Genomic DNA, 20,951 nt, shown 5'->3' with positions numbered 1-20,951 from the left:
AAGTTGAACAGGAAACAGATCACAGTTATCGGTGAGCATTGATGACGTCACATGTTATAGTGTAAGTTGAACAGGAAACAGATCACAGTCATCGGTGTGTGTTGGTGATGTCACATGTTACATTGTAAGTTGAACAGGAAACAGATCACAGTCATCGGTGTGTGTTGATGTCACATGTTAGTGTGCATGTTGAACAGGAAACAAATCACAGTCATCAGTGTGTGTTGATGATGTCACAAGTTACTGTGTAAGTTGAACAGGAAACAGATCACTGTCATCGGTGTGTGTTGATGACGTCACATGTTACAGTGTAAGTGGAACAGGAAATAGATCACAGTCATCAGTGTGTGTTTATGACGTCACATGTTACAGTGTAAGCTGAAACGGAAACAGATCACAGTCATCGTGAGCATTGATGACGTCACATGTTACAGTGTATGTGGAACAGGAAACAGATCACAGTCATCGGTGTGTGTTGATGACGTCACATGTTACAGTGTAAGTGGAACAGGAAACAGATCACAGTCATCAGTGTGTGTTTATGACGTCACATGTTACAGTGTAAGCTGAAACGGAAACAGATCACAGTCATCGGTGTGTGTTGATGACATCACATGTTACAGTGTAAGTGGAACAGGAAACAGATCACAGTCATCAGTGTGTGTTTATGACGTCACATGTTACAGTGTAAGCTGAAACGGAAACAGATCACAGTCATCGGTGTGTGTTGATGATGTCACATGTTAGTGTGTAAGTTGAACAGGAAACAGATCACAGTCATCGTGAGCATTGATGACGTCACATGTTACAGTGTATGTGGAACAGGAAACAGATCACAGTCATCGGTGTGTGTTGATGATGTCACATGTTAGTGTGTAAGTTGAACAGGAAACAGATGACAGTCATCAGTGTGTGTTGATGATGTCACATGTTAGTGTGTAAGTTGAACAGGAAACAGATCACAGTCATCAGTGTGTGTTGATGATGTCACATGTTAGTGTGTAAGTGGAACAGGAAACAGATGACAGTCATCAGTGTGTGTTGATGATGTCACAAGTTACTGTGTAAGTTGAACAGGAAACAGATCACTGTCATCGGTGTGTGTTGATGACGTCACATGTTACAGTGTAAGTGGAACAGGAAATAGATCGCAGTCATCAGTGTGTGTTTATGACGTCACATGTTACAGTGTAAGCTGAAACGGAAACAGATCACAGTCATCGGTGTGTGTTGATGATGTCACATGTTACAGTGTAAGTGGAACAGGAAACAGATCACAGTCATCGTGAGCGTTGATGATGTCACATGTTACAGTGTATGTGGAACAGGAAACAGATCACAGTCATCAGTGTGTGTTGATGATGTCACATGTTAGTGTGTAAGTGGAACAGGAAAAAGATCACAGTCATCGGTGTGTGTTGATGACGTCACGTGTTACAGAGTAAGATGAACAGGAAACAGATCACAGTCATCGGTGAGCATTGATGACGTCACATGTTATAGTGTAAGTTGAACAGGAAAAAGATCACAGTCATCGGTGTGTGTTGGTGATGTCACACGTTACAGTGTAAGTTGAACAGGAAACAGATCACAGTCATCGGTGTGTGTTGATGACGTCACGTGTTACAGAGTAAGATGAACAGGAAACAGATCACAGTCATCGGTGAGCATTGATGACGTCACATGTTATAGTGTAAGTTGAACAGGAAACAGATCACAGTTATCGGTGAGCATTGATGACGTCACATGTTATAGTGTAAGTTGAACAGGAAACAGATCACAGTTATCGGTGAGCATTGATGACGTCACATGTTATAGTGTAAGTTGAACAGGAAACAGATCACAGTCATCGGTGTGTGTTGGTGATGTCACATGTTACATTGTAAGTTGAACAGGAAACAGATCACAGTCATCGGTGTGTGTTGATGTCACATGTTAGTGTGCATGTTGAACAGGAAACAAATCACAGTCATCAGTGTGTGTTGATGATGTCACAAGTTACTGTGTAAGTTGAACAGGAAACAGATCACTGTCATCGGTGTGTGTTGATGACGTCACATGTTACAGTGTAAGTGGAACAGGAAATAGATCGCAGTCATCAGTGTGTGTTTATGACGTCACATGTTACAGTGTAAGCTGAAACGGAAACAGATCACAGTCATCGTGAGCATTGATGACGTCACATGTTACAGTGTAAGTGGAACAGGAAACAGATCACAGTCATCGGTGTGTGTTGATGACGTCACGTGTTACAGAGTAAGTTGAACAGGAAACAGATCACAGTCATCGGTGTGTGTTGATGACGTCACGTGTTACAGAGTAAGTTGAGCAGGAAACAGATCACAGTCATCGGTGTGTGTTGATGATGTCACATGTTATTGTGTAAGTTGAACAGGAAACAGATCACAGTCATCGTGAGCGTTGATGATGTCACATGTTACAGTGTATGTGGAACAGGAAACAGATCACAGTCATCAGTGTGTGTTGATGATGTCACATGTTAGTGTGTAAGTGGAACAGGAAACAGATCACAGTCATCGGTGTGTGTTGATGACATCATGTGTTACAGAGTAAGATGAACAGGAAACAGATCACAGTCATCGGTGAGCATTGATGACGTCACATGTTATAGTGTAAGTTGAACAGGAAAAAGATCACAGTCATCGGTGTGTGTTGGTGATGTCACACGTTACAGTGTAAGTTGAACAGGAAACAGATCACAGTCATCGGTGTGTGTTGATGACGTCACGTATTACAGAGTAAGATGAACAGGAAACAGATCACAGTCATCGGTGAGCATTGATGACGTCACATGTTATAGTGTAAGTTGAACAGGAAACAGATCACAGTCATCGGTGTGTGTTGGTGATGTCACACGTTACAGTGTAAGTTGAACAGGAAACAGATCACAGTTATCGGTGAGCATTGATGACGTCACATGTTATAGTGTAAGTTGAACAGGAAACAGATCACAGTCATCGGTGTGTGTTGGTGATGTCACATGTTACATTGTAAGTTGAACAGGAAACAGATCACAGTCATCGGTGTGTGTTGATGTCACATGTTAGTGTGCATGTTGAACAGGAAACAAATCACAGTCATCAGTGTGTGTTGATGATGTCACAAGTTACTGTGTAAGTTGAACAGGAAACAGATCACTGTCATCGGTGTGTGTTGATGACGTCACATGTTACAGTGTAAGTGGAACAGGAAATAGATCACAGTCATCAGTGTGTGTTTATGACGTCACATGTTACAGTGTAAGCTGAAACGGAAACAGATCACAGTCATCGTGAGCATTGATGACGTCACATGTTACAGTGTATGTGGAACAGGAAACAGATCACAGTCATCGGTGTGTGTTGATGACGTCACATGTTACAGTGTAAGTGGAACAGGAAACAGATCACAGTCATCAGTGTGTGTTTATGACGTCACATGTTACAGTGTAAGCTGAAACGGAAACAGATTACAGTCATCGGTGTGTGTTGATGACATCACATGTTACAGTGTAAGTGGAACAGGAAACAGATCACAGTCATCAGTGTGTGTTTATGACGTCACATGTTACAGTGTAAGCTGAAACGGAAACAGATCACAGTCATCGGTGTGTGTTGATGATGTCACATGTTAGTGTGTAAGTTGAACAGGAAACAGATCACAGTCATCGTGAGCATTGATGACGTCACATGTTACAGTGTATGTGGAACAGGAAACAGATCACAGTCATCGGTGTGTGTTGATGATGTCACATGTTAGTGTGTAAGTTGAACAGGAAACAGATGACAGTCATCAGTGTGTGTTGATGATGTCACATGTTAGTGTGTAAGTTGAACAGGAAACAGATCACAGTCATCAGTGTGTGTTGATGATGTCACATGTTAGTGTGTAAGTGGAACAGGAAACAGATGACAGTCATCAGTGTGTGTTGATGATGTCACAAGTTACTGTGTAAGTTGAACAGGAAACAGATCACTGTCATCGGTGTGTGTTGATGACGTCACATGTTACAGTGTAAGTGGAACAGGAAATAGATCGCAGTCATCAGTGTGTGTTTATGACGTCACATGTTACAGTGTAAGCTGAAACGGAAACAGATCACAGTCATCGGTGTGTGTTGATGACATCACATGTTACAGTGTAAGTGGAACAGGAAACAGATCACAGTCATCAGTGTGTGTTTATGACGTCACATGTTACAGTGTAAGCTGAAACGGAAACAGATCACAGTCATCGGTGTGTGTTGATGATGTCACATGTTAGTGTGTAAGTTGAACAGGAAACAGATCACAGTCATCGTGAGCATTGATGACGTCACATGTTACAGTGTATGTGGAACAGGAAACAGATCACAGTCATCGGTGTGTGTTGATGATGTCACATGTTAGTGTGTAAGTTGAACAGGAAACAGATGACAGTCATCAGTGTGTGTTGATGATGTCACATGTTAGTGTGTAAGTTGAACAGGAAACAGATCACAGTCATCAGTGTGTGTTGATGATGTCACATGTTAGTGTGTAAGTGGAACAGGAAACAGATCACAGTCATCAGTGTGTGTTGATGATGTCACATGTTAGTGTGTAAGTGGAACAGGAAACAGATCACAGTCATCGGTGTGTGTTGATGATGTCACATGTTAGTGTGTAAGTTGAACAGGAAACAGATCACAGTCATAGTGAGCGTTGATGACGTCACATTACAGTGTATGTGGAAAAAGGAAACAGATCACAGTCATCGGTGTGTGTTGATGACGTCACGTGTTACAGAGTAAGTTGAACAGGAAACAGATCACAGTCATCGGTGTGTGTTGGTAATGTCACACGTTACAGTGTAAGTTGAACAGGAAACAGATCACAGTTATCGTTGAGCGCTGATGATGTCACATGTTACATTGTAAGTTGAACAGGAAACAGATCACAGTCATCAGTGTGTGTTGATGTCACATGTTAGTGTGTAAGTTGAACAGGAAACAGAACACAGTCATCGTGAGCATTGATGACGTCACATGTTACAGTGTATGTGGAACAGGAAACAGATCACAGTCATCGGTGTGTGTTGATGATGTCACATGTTAGTGAGCATGTTGAACAGGAAACAGATCACAGTCATCGGTGTGTGTTGATGATGTCACATGTTAGTGTGTAAGTTGAACAGGAAACAGATCACAGTCATCAGTATGTGTTGATGATGTCACATGTTAGTGTCTAAGTTGAACAGGAAACAGATCACAGTCATCGGTGTGTGTTGATGATGTCACGTGTTACAGAGTAAGTTGAACAGGAAACAGATCACAGTCATCGGTGTGTGTTGATGACGTCACGTGTTACAGAGTAAGTTGAACAGGAAACAGATCACAGTCATCGGTGTGTGTTGATGATGTCACATGTTATTGTGTAAGTTGAACAGGAAACAGATCACAGTCATCGTGAGCGTTGATGATGTCACATGTTACAGTGTATGTGGAACAGGAAACAGATCACAGTCATCAGTGTGTGTTGATGATGTCACATGTTAGTGTGTAAGTGGAACAGGAAACAGATCACAGTCATCAGTGTGTGTTGATGATGTCACATGTTAGTGTGTAAGTGGAACAGGAAACAGATCACAGTCATCGGTGTGTGTTGATGACGTCACGTGTTACAGAGTAAGATGAACAGGAAACAGATCACAGTCATCGGTGAGCATTGATGACGTCACATGTTATAGTGTAAGTTGAACAGGAAACAGATCACAGTCATCGGTGTGTGTTGGTGATGTCACACGTTACAGTGTAAGTTGAACAGGAAACAGATCACAGTCATCGGTGTGTGTTGATGACGTCACGTGTTACAGAGTAAGATGAACAGGAAACAGATCACAGTCATCGGTGAGCATTGATGACGTCACATGTTATAGTGTAAGTTGAACAGGAAACAGATCACAGTCATCGGTGTGTGTTGGTGATGTCACACGTTACAGTGTAAGTTGAACAGGAAACAGATCACAGTTATCGGTGAGCATTGATGACGTCACATGTTATAGTGTAAGTTGAACAGGAAACAGATCACAGTCATCGGTGTGTGTTGGTGATGTCACATGTTACATTGTAAGTTGAACAGGAAACAGATCACAGTCATCGGTGTGTGTTGATGTCACATGTTAGTGTGCATGTTGAACAGGAAACAGATCACAGTCATCAGTGCGTGTTGATGATGTCACAAGTTACTGTGTAAGTTGAACAGGAAACAGATCACTGTCATCGGTGTGTGTTGATGACGTCACGTTACAGTGTAAGTGGAACAGGAAATAGATCGCAGTCATCAGTGTGTGTTTATGACGTCACATGTTACAGTGTAAGCTGAAACGGAAACAGACCACAGTCATCGTGAGCATTGATGACGTCACATGTTACAGTGTATGTGGAACAGGAAACAGATCACAGTCATCGGTGTGTGTTGATGACGTCACATGTTACAGTGTAAGTGGAACAGGAAACAGATCACAGTCATCAGTGTGTGTTTATGACGTCACATGTTACAGTGTAAGCTGAAACGGAAACAGATCACAGTCATCGGTGTGTGTTGATGGCATCACGTTACATTGTAAGTTGAAGAGGAAACAGATCACAGTCATCGGTGTGTGTTGATGATGTCACATGTTAGTGTGTAAGTTGAACAGGAAACAGATCACAGTCATCGTGAGCATTGATGACGTCACATGTTACAGTGTATGTGGAACAGGAAACAGATCACAGTCATCGGTGTGTGTTGATGATGTCACATGTTAGTGTGTAAGTTGAACAGGAAACAGATGACAGTCATCAGTGTGTGTTGATGATGTCACATGTTAGTGTGTAAGTGGAACAGGAAACAGATCACAGTCATCGGTGTGTGTTGATGTCACATGTTAGTGTGTAAGTTGAACAGGAAACAGATCACAGTCATCAGTGTGTGTTGATGACGTCACATGTTATAGTGTAAGTTGAACAGGAAACAGATCACAGTCATCGGTGAGCATTGATGACGTCACATGTTACAGTGTATGTGGAACAGGAAACAGATCACAGTCATCGGTGTGTGTTGATGACGTCACATGTTACAGTGTAAGTGGAACAGGAAACAGATCACAGTCATCAGTGTGTGTTTATGACGTCACATGTTACAGTGTAAGCTGAAACGGAAACAGATCACAGTCATCGGTGTGTGTTGATGACATCACATGTTACAGTGTAAGTGGAACAGGAAACAGATCACAGTCATCAGTGTGTGTTTATGACGTCACATGTTACAGTGTAAGCTGAAACGGAAACAGATCACAGTCATCGGTGTGTGTTGATGATGTCACATGTTAGTGTGTAAGTTGAACAGGAAACAGATCACAGTCATCGTGAGCATTGATGACGTCACATGTTACAGTGTATGTGGAACAGGAAACAGATCACAGTCATCGGTGTGTGTTGATGATGTCACATGTTAGTGTGTAAGTTGAACAGGAAACAGATGACAGTCATCAGTGTGTGTTGATGATGTCACATGTTAGTGTGTAAGTTGAACAGGAAACAGATCACAGTCATCAGTGTGTGTTGATGATGTCACATGTTAGTGTGTAAGTGGAACAGGAAACAGATGACAGTCATCAGTGTGTGTTGATGATGTCACAAGTTACTGTGTAAGTTGAACAGGAAACAGATCACTGTCATCGGTGTGTGTTGATGACGTCACATGTTACAGTGTAAGTGGAACAGGAAATAGATCGCAGTCATCAGTGTGTGTTTATGACGTCACATGTTACAGTGTAAGCTGAAACGGAAACAGATCACAGTCATCGGTGTGTGTTGATGACATCACATGTTACAGTGTAAGTGGAACAGGAAACAGATCACAGTCATCAGTGTGTGTTTATGACGTCACATGTTACAGTGTAAGCTGAAACGGAAACAGATCACAGTCATCGGTGTGTGTTGATGATGTCACATGTTAGTGTGTAAGTTGAACAGGAAACAGATCACAGTCATCGTGAGCATTGATGACGTCACATGTTACAGTGTATGTGGAACAGGAAACAGATCACAGTCATCGGTGTGTGTTGATGATGTCACATGTTAGTGTGTAAGTTGAACAGGAAACAGATGACAGTCATCAGTGTGTGTTGATGATGTCACATGTTAGTGTGTAAGTTGAACAGGAAACAGATCACAGTCATCAGTGTGTGTTGATGATGTCACATGTTAGTGTGTAAGTGGAACAGGAAACAGATCACAGTCATCAGTGTGTGTTGATGATGTCACATGTTAGTGTGTAAGTGGAACAGGAAACAGATCACAGTCATCGGTGTGTGTTGATGATGTCACATGTTAGTGTGTAAGTTGAACAGGAAACAGATCACAGTCATAGTGAGCGTTGATGACGTCACATTACAGTGTATGTGGAAAAAGGAAACAGATCACAGTCATCGGTGTGTGTTGATGACGTCACGTGTTACAGAGTAAGTTGAACAGGAAACAGATCACAGTCATCGGTGTGTGTTGGTAATGTCACACGTTACAGTGTAAGTTGAACAGGAAACAGATCACAGTTATCGTTGAGCGCTGATGATGTCACATGTTACATTGTAAGTTGAACAGGAAACAGATCACAGTCATCAGTGTGTGTTGATGTCACATGTTAGTGTGTAAGTTGAACAGGAAACAGAACACAGTCATCGTGAGCATTGATGACGTCACATGTTACAGTGTATGTGGAACAGGAAACAGATCACAGTCATCGGTGTGTGTTGATGATGTCACATGTTAGTGAGCATGTTGAACAGGAAACAGATCACAGTCATCGGTGTGTGTTGATGATGTCACATGTTAGTGTGTAAGTTGAACAGGAAACAGATCACAGTCATCAGTATGTGTTGATGATGTCACATGTTAGTGTCTAAGTTGAACAGGAAACAGATCACAGTCATCGGTGTGTGTTGATGATGTCACGTGTTACAGAGTAAGTTGAACAGGAAACAGATCACAGTCATCGGTGTGTGTTGATGACGTCACGTGTTACAGAGTAAGTTGAACAGGAAACAGATCACAGTCATCGGTGTGTGTTGATGATGTCACATGTTATTGTGTAAGTTGAACAGGAAACAGATCACAGTCATCGTGAGCGTTGATGATGTCACATGTTACAGTGTATGTGGAACAGGAAACAGATCACAGTCATCAGTGTGTGTTGATGATGTCACATGTTAGTGTGTAAGTGGAACAGGAAACAGATCACAGTCATCAGTGTGTGTTGATGATGTCACATGTTAGTGTGTAAGTGGAACAGGAAACAGATCACAGTCATCGGTGTGTGTTGATGACGTCACGTGTTACAGAGTAAGATGAACAGGAAACAGATCACAGTCATCGGTGAGCATTGATGACGTCACATGTTATAGTGTAAGTTGAACAGGAAACAGATCACAGTCATCGGTGTGTGTTGGTGATGTCACACGTTACAGTGTAAGTTGAACAGGAAACAGATCACAGTCATCGGTGTGTGTTGATGACGTCACGTGTTACAGAGTAAGATGAACAGGAAACAGATCACAGTCATCGGTGAGCATTGATGACGTCACATGTTATAGTGTAAGTTGAACAGGAAACAGATCACAGTCATCGGTGTGTGTTGGTGATGTCACACGTTACAGTGTAAGTTGAACAGGAAACAGATCACAGTTATCGGTGAGCATTGATGACGTCACATGTTATAGTGTAAGTTGAACAGGAAACAGATCACAGTCATCGGTGTGTGTTGGTGATGTCACATGTTACATTGTAAGTTGAACAGGAAACAGATCACAGTCATCGGTGTGTGTTGATGTCACATGTTAGTGTGCATGTTGAACAGGAAACAGATCACAGTCATCAGTGCGTGTTGATGATGTCACAAGTTACTGTGTAAGTTGAACAGGAAACAGATCACTGTCATCGGTGTGTGTTGATGACGTCACGTTACAGTGTAAGTGGAACAGGAAATAGATCGCAGTCATCAGTGTGTGTTTATGACGTCACATGTTACAGTGTAAGCTGAAACGGAAACAGATCACAGTCATCGTGAGCATTGATGACGTCACATGTTACAGTGTATGTGGAACAGGAAACAGATCACAGTCATCGGTGTGTGTTGATGACGTCACATGTTACAGTGTAAGTGGAACAGGAAACAGATCACAGTCATCAGTGTGTGTTTATGACGTCACATGTTACAGTGTAAGCTGAAACGGAAACAGATCACAGTCATCGGTGTGTGTTGATGACATCACGTTACATTGTAAGTTGAAGAGGAAACAGATCACAGTCATCGGTGTGTGTTGATGATGTCACATGTTAGTGTGTAAGTTGAACAGGAAACAGATCACAGTCATCGTGAGCATTGATGACGTCACGTTACAGTGTATGTGGAACAGGAAACAGATCACAGTCATCGGTGTGTGTTGATGATGTCACATGTTAGTGTGTAAGTTGAACAGGAAACAGATGACAGTCATCAGTGTGTGTTGATGATGTCACATGTTAGTGTGTAAGTGGAACAGGAAACAGATCACAGTCATCGGTGTGTGTTGATGTCACATGTTAGTGTGTAAGTTGAACAGGAAACAGATCACAGTCATCAGTGTGTGTTGATGACGTCACATGTTATAGTGTAAGTTGAACAGGAAACAGATCACAGTCATCGGTGAGCATTGATGACGTCACATGTTATAGTGTAAGTTGAACAGGAAACAGATCACAGTCATCGGTGTGTGTTGGTGATGTCACACGTTACTGTGTAAGTTGAACAGGAAACAGATCACTGTCATCGGTGTGTGTTGATGACGTCACGTTACAGTGTAAGTGGAACAGGAAATAGATCGCAGTCATCAGTGTGTGTTTATGACGTCACATGTTACAGTGTAAGCTGAAACGGAAACAGATCACAGTCATCGTGAGCATTGATGACGTCACATGTTACAGTGTATGTGGAACAGGAAACAGATCACAGTCATCGGTGTGTGTTGATGACGTCACATGTTACAGTGTAAGTGGAACAGGAAACAGATCACAGTCATCAGTGTGTGTTTATGACGTCACATGTTACAGTGTAAGCTGAAACGGAAACAGATCACAGTCATCGGTGTGTGTTGATGACGTCACGTTACAGTGTAAGTGGAACAGGAAACAGATCACAGTCATCAGTGTGTGTTTATGACGTCACATGTTACAGTGTAAGCTGAAACGGAAACAGATCACAGTCATCGGTGTGTGTTGATGACATCACGTTACATTGTAAGTTGAACAGGAAACAGATCACAGTCATCGGTGTGTGTTGATGATGTCACATGTTAGTGTGTAAGTTGAACAGGAAACAGATCACAGTCATCGTGAGCATTGATGACGTCACATGTTACAGTGTATGTGGAACAGGAAACAGATCACAGTCATCGGTGTGTGTTGATGATGTCACATGTTAGTGTGTAAGTTGAACAGGAAACAGATGACAGTCATCAGTGTGTGTTGATGATGTCACATGTTAGTGTGTAAGTTGAACAGGAAACAGATCACAGTCATCAGTGTGTGTTGATGATGTCACATGTTAGTGTGTAAGTGGAACAGGAAACAGATCACAGTCATCAGTGTGTGTTGATGATGTCACATGTTAGTGTGTAAGTTGAACAGGAAACAGATCACAGTCATAGTGAGCGTTGATGACGTCACATTACAGTGTATGTGGAAAAAGGAAACAGATCACAGTCATCAGTGTGTGTTGATGACGTCACGTGTTACAGAGTAAGTTGAACAGGAAACAGATCACAGTCATCGGTGTGTGTTGGTGATGTCACACGTTACAGTGTAAGTTGAACAGGAAACAGATCACAGTTATCGTTGAGCGCTGATGATGTCACATGTTACATTGTAAGTTGAACAGGAAACAGATCACAGTCATCAGTGTGTGTTGATGTCACATGTTAGTGTGTAAGTTGAACAGGAAACAGAATACAGTCATCGTGAGCATTGATGACGTCACATGTTACAGTGTATGTGGAACAGGAAACAGATCACAGTCATCGGTGTGTGTTGATGATGTCACATGTTAGTGAGCATGTTGAACAGGAAACAGATCACAGTCATCGGTGTGTGTTGATGATGTCACATGTTAGTGTGTAAGTTGAACAGGAAACAGATCACAGTCATCAGTGTGTGTTGATGATGTCACATGTTAGTGTGTAAGTTGAACAGGAAACAGATCACAGTCATCGGTGTGTGTTGATGATGTCACGTGTTAGTGTGTAAGTGGAACAGGAAACAGATCACAGTCATCAGTGTGTGTTGATGATGTCACATGTTAGTGTGTAAGTGGAACAGGAAACAGATCTCAGTCATCGGTGTGTGTTGATGATGTCACATGTTAGTGTGTAAGTTGAACAGGAAACAGATCACAGTCATCAGTGTGTGTTGATGACGTCACATGTTATAGTGTAAGTTGAACAGGAAACAGATCACAGTCATCGGTGTGTGTTGGTGATGTCACACGTTACAGTGTAAGTTGAACAGGAAACAGATCACAGTCATCGGTGTGTGTTGATGACATCACGTGTTACAGAGTAAGATGAACAGGAAACAGATCACAGTCATCGGTGAGCATTGATGACGTCACATGTTATAGTGTAAGTTGAACAGGAAACAGATCACAGTCATCGGTGTGTGTTGGTGATGTCACACGTTACAGTGTAAGTTGAACAGGAAACAGATCACAGTCATCGGTGAGCATTGATGACGTCACATGTTACATTGTAAGTTGAACAGGAAACAGATCACAGTCATCGGTGTGTGTTGATGATGTCACATGTTAGTGTGTAAGTTGAACAGGAAACAGATCACAGTCATCGTGAGCATTGATGACGTCACATGTTACAGTGTATGTGGAACAGGAAACAGATCACAGTCATCAGTGTGTGTTTATGACGTCACATGTTACAGTGTAAGCTGAAACGGAAACAGATCACAGTCATCGGTGTGTGTTGATGACATCACGTTACATTGTAAGTTGAACAGGAAACAGATCACAGTCATCGGTGTGTGTTGATGATGTCACATGTTAGTGTGTAAGTTGAACAGGAAACAGATCACAGTCATCGTGAGCATTGATGACGTCGCATGTTACAGTGTATGTGGAACAGGAAACAGATCACAGTCATCGGTGTGTGTTGATGATGTCACATGTTAGTGTGTAAGTTGAACAGGAAACAGATGACAGTCATCAGTGTGTGTTGATGATGTCACATGTTAGTGTGTAAGTTGAACAGGAAACAGATCACAGTCATCAGTGTGTGTTGATGATGTCACATGTTAGTGTGTAAGTGGAACAGGAAACAGATCACAGTCATCAGTGTGTGTTGATGATGTCACATGTTAGTGTGTAAGTGGAACAGGAAACAGATCACAGTCATCGGTGTGTGTTGATGATGTCACATGTTAGTGTGTAAGTTGAACAGGAAACAGATCACAGTCATAGTGAGCGTTGATGACGTCACATTACAGTGTATGTGGAACAGGAAACAGATCACAGTCATCGGTGTGTGTTGATGACGTCACGTGTTACAGAGTAAGTTGAACAGGAAACAGATCACAGTCATCGGTGTGTGTTGGTGATGTCACACGTTACAGTGAAAGTTGAACAGGAAACAGATCACAGTTATCGTTGAGCGCTGATGATGTCACATGTTAGTGTGTAAGTTGAACAGGAAACAGATCACAGTCATCAGTGTGTGTTGATGTCACATGTTAGTGAGCATGTTGAACAGGAAACAGATCACAGTCATCGGTGTGTGTTGATGATGTCACATGTTAGTGTGTAAGTTGAACAGGAAACAGATCACAGTCATCAGTGTGTGTTGATGATGTCACATGTTAGTGTGTAAGTTGAACAGGAAACAGATCACAGTCATCGGTGTGTGTTGATGTCACATGTTAGTGTGTAAGTTGAACAGGAAACAGATCACAGTCATCGTGAGCGTTGTTGATGTCACATGTTAGTGTGTAAGTTGAACAGGAAACAGATCACAGTCATCAGTGTGTGTTGATGATGTCACATGTTAGTGTGTAAGTTGAACAGGAAACAGATCACAGTCATCGGTGTGTGTTGATGATGTCACATGTTAGTGTGTAAGTTGAACAGGAAACAGATCACAGTCATCGTGAGCGTTGATGATGTCACATGTTAGTGTGTAAGTTGAACAGGAAACAGATCACAGTCATCGTGAGCGTTGATGACGTCACATGTTACAGTGTATGTGGAACAGGAAACAGATCACAGTCATCGGTGTGTGTTGATGACGTCACATGTTACAGAGTAAGTTGAACAGGAAACAGATCACAGTCATCGGTGTGTGTTGATGACGTCACATGTTACAGTGTAAGTGGAACAGGAAACAGATCACAGTCATCAGTGTGTGTTTATGACGTCACATGTTACAGTGTAAGCTGAAACGGAAACAGATCACAGTCATCGGTGTGTGTTGATGACGTCACGTTACAGTGTAAGTGGAACAGGAAACAGATCACAGTCATCAGTGTGTGTTTATGACGTCACATGTTACAGTGTAAGCTGAAACGGAAACAGATCACAGTCATCGGTGTGTGTTGATGACATCACGTTACATTGTAAGTTGAACAGGAAACAGATCACAGTCATCGGTGTGTGTTGATGATGTCACATGTTAGTGTGTAAGTTGAACAGGAAACAGATCACAGTCATCGTGAGCATTGATGACGTCACATGTTACAGTGTATGTGGAACAGGAAACAGATCACAGTCATCGGTGTGTGTTGATGATGTCACATGTTAGTGTGTAAGTTGAACAGGAAACAGATGACAGTCATCAGTGTGTGTTGATGATGTCACATGTTAGTGTGTAAGTTGAACAGGAAACAGATCACAGTCATCAGTGTGTGTTGATGATGTCACATGTTAGTGTGTAAGTGGAACAGGAAACAGATCACAGTCATCAGTGTGTGTTGATGATGTCACATGTTAGTGTGTAAGTTGAACAGGAAACAGATCACAGTCATAGTGAGCGTTGATGACGTCACATTACAGTGTATGTGGAAAAAGGAAACAGATCACAGTCATCGGTGTGTGTTGATGACGTCACGTGTTACAGAGTAAGTTGAACAGGAAACAGATCACAGTCATCGGTGTGTGTTGGTGATGTCACACGTTACAGTGTAAGTTGAACAGGAAACAGATCACAGTTATCGTTGAGCGCTGATGATGTCACATGTTACATTGTAAGTTGAACAGGAAACAGATCACAGTCATCAGTGTGTGTTGATGTCACATGTTAGTGTGTAAGTTGAACAGGAAACAGAATACAGTCATCGTGAGCATTGATGACGTCACATGTTACAGTGTATGTGGAACAGGAAACAGATCACAGTCATCGGTGTGTGTTGATGATGTCACATGTTAGTGAGCATGTTGAACAGGAAACAGATCACAGTCATCGGTGTGTGTTGATGATGTCACATGTTAGTGTGTAAGTTGAACAGGAAACAGATCACAGTCATCAGTGTGTGTTGATGATGTCACATGTTAGTGTGTAAGTTGAACAGGAAACAGATCACAGTCATCGGTGTGTGTTGATGATGTCACGTGTTAGTGTGTAAGTGGAACAGGAAACAGATCACAGTCATCAGTGTGTGTTGATGATGTCACATGTTAGTGTGTAAGTGGAACAGGAAACAGATCTCAGTCATCGGTGTGTGTTGATGATGTCACATGTTAGTGTGTAAGTTGAACAGGAAACAGATCACAGTCATCAGTGTGTGTTGATGACGTCACATGTTATAGTGTAAGTTGAACAGGAAACAGATCACAGTCATCGGTGTGTGTTGGTGATGTCACACGTTACAGTGTAAGTTGAACAGGAAACAGATCACAGTCATCGGTGTGTGTTGATGACGTCACGTGTTACAGAGTAAGATGAACAGGAAACAGATCACAGTCATCGGTGAGCATTGATGACGTCACATGTTATAGTGTAAGTTGAACAGGAAACAGATCACAGTCATCGGTGTGTGTTGGTGATGTCACACGTTACAGTGTAAGTTGAACAGGAAACAGATCACAGTCATCGGTGAGCATTGATGATGTCACATGTTACATTGTAAGTTGAACAGGAAACAGATCACAGTCATCGGTGTGTGTTGATGATGTCACATGTTAGTGTGTAAGTTGAACAGGAAACAGATCACAGTCATCGTGAGCATTGATGACGTCACATGTTACAGTGTATGTGGAACAGGAAACAGATCACAGTCATCAGTGTGTGTTTATGACGTCACATGTTACAGTGTAAGCTGAAACGGAAACAGATCACAGTCATCGGTGTGTGTTGATGACATCACGTTACATTGTAAGTTGAACAGGAAACAGATCACAGTCATCGGTGTGTGTTGATGATGTCACATGTTAGTGTGTAAGTTGAACAGGAAACAGATCACAGTCATCGTGAGCATTGATGACGTCGCATGTTACAGTGTATGTGGAACAGGAAACAGATCACAGTCATCGGTGTGTGTTGATGATGTCACATGTTAGTGTGTAAGTTGAACAGGAAACAGATGACAGTCATCAGTGTGTGTTGATGATGTCACATGTTAGTGTGTAAGTTGAACAGGAAACAGATCACAGTCATCAGTGTGTGTTGATGATGTCACATGTTAGTGTGTAAGTGGAACAGGAAACAGATCACAGTCATCAGTGTGTGTTGATGATGTCACATGTTAGTGTGTAAGTGGAACAGGAAACAGATCACAGTCATCGGTGTGTGTTGATGATGTCACATGTTAGTGTGTAAGTTGAACAGGAAACAGATCACAGTCATAGTGAGCGTTGATGACGTCACATTACAGTGTATGTGGAACAGGAAACAGATCAAAGTCATCGGTGTGTGTTGATGACGTCACGTGTTACAGAGTAAGTTGAACAGGAAACAGATCACAGTCATCGGTGTGTGTTGGTGATGTCACACGTTACAGTGAAAGTTGAACAGGAAACAGATCACAGTTATCGTTGAGCGCTGATGATGTCACATGTTAGTGTGTAAGTTGAACAGGAAACAGATCACAGTCATCAGTTTGTGTTGATGTCACATGTTAGTGAGCATGTTGAACAGGAAACAGATCACAGTCATCGGTGTGTGTTGATGATGTCACATGTTAGTGTGTAAGTTGAACAGGAAACAGATCACAGTCATCAGTGTGTGTTGATGATGTCACATGTTAGTGTGTAAGTTGAACAGGAAACAGATCACAGTCATCGGTGTGTGTTGATGATGTCACATGTTAGTGTGTAAGTTGAACAGGAAACAGATCACAGTCATCGTGAGCGTTGATGATGTCACATGTTAGTGTGTAAGTTGAACAGGAAACAGATCACAGTCATCAGTGTGTGTTGATGATGTCACATGTTAGTGTGTAAGTTGAACAGGAAACAGATCACAGTCATCGGTGTGTGTTGATGATGTCACATGTTAGTGTGTAAGTTGAACAGGAAACAGATCACAGTCATCGTGAGCGTTGATGATGTCACATGTTAGTGTGTAAGTTGAACAGGAAACAGATCACAGTCATCGTGAGCGTTGATGACGTCACATGTTACAGTGTATGTGGAACAGGAAACAGATCACAGTCATCGGTGTGTGTTGATGACGTCACATGTTACAGAGTAAGTTGAACAGGAAACAGATCACAGTCATCGGTGTGTGTTGATGATGTCACATGTTATTGTGTAAGTTGAACAGGAAACAGATCACAGTCATCGTGAGCGTTGATGACGTCACGTTACAGTGTAAGTGGAACAGGAAACAGATCACAGTCATCGGTGTGTGTTGATGATGTCACATGTTAGTGTGTAAGTGGAACAGGAAACAGATCACAGTCATCGGTGTGTGTTGATGATGTCACATGTTAGTGTGTAAGTTGAACAGGAAACAGATCACAGTCATCGTGAGCATTGATGACGTCACATGTTACAGTGTATGTGGAACAGGAAACAGATCACAGTCATCGGTGTGTGTTGATGACGTCACGTGTTACAGAGTAAGTTGAACAGGAAACAGATCACAGTCATCGGTGAGCATTGATGATGTCACATTTACAGTGTAAGTTGAACAGGAAACAGATCACAGTCATCAGTGTGTTGATGATGTCACACGTTACAGTGTAAGTTGAACAGGAAACAGATCACAGTCATCGGTGTGTGTTGATAATGTCACATGTTACAGTGTAAGTGGAACAGGAAACAGATCACAGTGATCAGTGGGTGTTTATGACGTCACGTGTTACAGAGTAAGTTGAACAGGAAACACATCACAGTCATCGGTGAGCATTGATGACGTCACATTTACAGTGTAAGTTGAACAGGAAACAGATCACAGTCATCAGTGTGTTGATGATGTCACACGTTACAGTGTAAGTTGAACAGGAAACAGATCACAGTCATCAGTGTGTGTTTATGACGTCACATGTTACAGTGTAAGCTGAAACGGAAACAGATCACAGTCATCGGTGTGTGTTGATGACATCACGTTACATTGTAAGTTGAACAGGAAACAGATCACAGTCATTGGTGTGTGTTGATTATGTCACATGTTACTCTAAGTTGAACAGGAAACAGATCACTGTCATCGGTGTGTGTTGATGACGTCACATGTTACAGTGTAAGCTGAAACGGAAACAGATCACAGTCATCGGTGTGTGTTGATGACATCACGTTACATTGTAAGTTGAACAGGAAACAGATCACAGTCATCGGTGTGTGTTGATTATGTCACATGTTAGTGTGCATGTTGAACAGGAAACAGATCACAGTCATCAGTGTGTATTGATGATGTCACATGTTAGTGTGCAAGTTGAACAGGAAACAGATCACAGTCATCGGTGTGTGTTGATGACGTCACATGTTAGTGTGCATGTTGAACAGGAAACAGATCACAGTCATCAGTGTGTTGATGATGTCATATGTTAGTGGGCATGTTGAACAGGAAACAGATCAGTCATCAGTGTGTTTTGATGATGTCACATGTTAGTGGGCATGTTGAACAGGAAACAGATCACAGTCATCAGTGTGTGTTGATGATGTCACAAGTTACTGTGTAAGTTGAACAGGAAACAGATCACAGTCATCGGTGTGTGTTGATGACGTCACATGTTAGTGTGCAAGTTGAACAGGAAACAGATCACAGTCATCAGTGTGTATTGATGATGTCACATGTTAGTGTGCAAGTTGAACAGGAAACAGATCACAGTCATCGGTGTGTGTTGATGACGTCACATGTTAGTGTGCATGTTGAACAGGAAACAGATCACAGTCATCAGTGTGTTGATGATGTCACATGTTAGTGTGCATGTTGAACAGGAAACAGATCAGTCATCAGTGTGTGTTGATGATGTCACATGTTAGTGTGCATGTTGAACAGGAAACAGATCACAGTCATCAGTGTGTGTTGATGATGTCACAAGTTACTGTGTAAGTTGAACAGGAAACAGATCACAGTCATCGGTGTGTGTTGATGACGTCACATGTTAGTGTGCAAGTTGAACAGGAAACAGATCACAGTCATCAGTGTGTATTGATGATGTCACATGTTAGTGTGCAAGTTGAACAGGAAACAGATCACAGTCATCGGTGTGTGTTGATGATGTCACATGTTAGTGTGCATGTTGAACAGGAAACAGATCACAGTCATCAGTGTGTGTTGATGATGTCACATGTTAGTGTGTAAGTTGAACAGGAAACAGATCACAGTCATCGGTGTGTGTTGATGATGTCACAAGTTACTGTGTAAGTTGAACAGGAAACAGATCACAGTCATCAGTGTGTGTTGATGATGTCACAAGTTACTGTGTAAGTTGAACAGGAAACAGATCACAGTCATCAGTGTGTATTGATGATGTCACATGTTAGTGTGTAAGTTGAACAGGAAACAGATCACAGTCATCAGTGTGTATTGATGATGTCACATGTTAGTGTGTAAGTTGAACAGGAAGCAGATCACAGTCATTGGTGTGTGTTGATGACATCACGTTAGTGTGTAAGTTGTAATATTCCTCATACTTAAATGTACCACCACACTTACCACAGTTAACAATACAAAATGAACAAAGACAAACAAATGACAGAGAATTTGAAAGCTTCTGACACAGTTTGCAGGAGATCCAGCATTACTATGATTTTAATGTAGTAACAATAACAGCAGAAGTTACGCAAAACACTTGCATGGTATTCTTTAAGTACTTTTCTGTACCGGGTAAAACTATGATTCGTTGTTATGGTAATCATTCAGTACTACGGTATACTTGTTTGTAGGAGTATGTTTACTATGGTAAATGTTTACATTCTGCCTTGTCAAACTTCATATGTAAATATGAGACTACAACTTTGTGAATTATGAATGAAAGTGTTGGATATCTACAGGAATCCTGTAAATAAACATGTTTTAAACCTCAAGATGACACATTACATTACAGATCGCTGACGTCAGAGACTCTAATAAATATTTATATTAATCACGTAAAGTTCGTGTGCGAAATATAAACATAATAAATATAAATGAGCAAAAGCGCGTCTTACTTTCTCGTGGAAAATTGCCTCCATGTTTGGAAGTGTGAGTGACGGAAGAGTCCAAAACAACGACACGACAAAACATGTCAAAATAAAAGTCACATACACAAAATCACTTACTGCTGAAACCCGTCCAAAACTCAATAAATTATCATTCTGATAATAGTTATTCATATACAGTATTCATCACAAAGGACATTTTAGTTGGATACTAATCTTTTGAATATGAAAATTCACTCCTATTAACTCAACAAACGTATAAATCATCTAGAATGTGCATATATGTCTAAATGTTGGCTTTTATAAGGATGATTCATTTCACCCAAATAACTGGTTTCT

The 20,951-nt window shown here is 41.5% G+C and overlaps 1 protein-coding gene across 1 annotated transcript in view; it reads right to left on the bottom strand.

Moving 5' to 3' along the window:
- The window catches only part of LOC127411013 (ataxin-3-like), a 36,915-nt gene extending 16,246 nt beyond the window's left edge, over window positions 1-20,669 (bottom strand). The window contains exon 1 of the mRNA XM_051646322.1: window positions 20,622-20,669. Coding sequence (XP_051502282.1) covers window positions 20,622-20,645 — 24 coding nt within the window. The 5' untranslated portion in view covers window positions 20,646-20,669. The remainder of the gene's footprint in view (window positions 1-20,621) is intronic.
- Between the last annotated feature and the right edge of the window lie 282 nt (window positions 20,670-20,951).

This window comes from Myxocyprinus asiaticus, chromosome 20 (assembly GCF_019703515.2).
Source record: "Myxocyprinus asiaticus isolate MX2 ecotype Aquarium Trade chromosome 20, UBuf_Myxa_2, whole genome shotgun sequence".
Lineage (NCBI taxonomy): Eukaryota > Metazoa > Chordata > Actinopteri > Cypriniformes > Catostomidae > Myxocyprinus > Myxocyprinus asiaticus.
The sequence above is the reverse complement of the archived record's forward strand: the minus strand, read 5'-3'. Positions and strand labels throughout refer to the sequence as shown.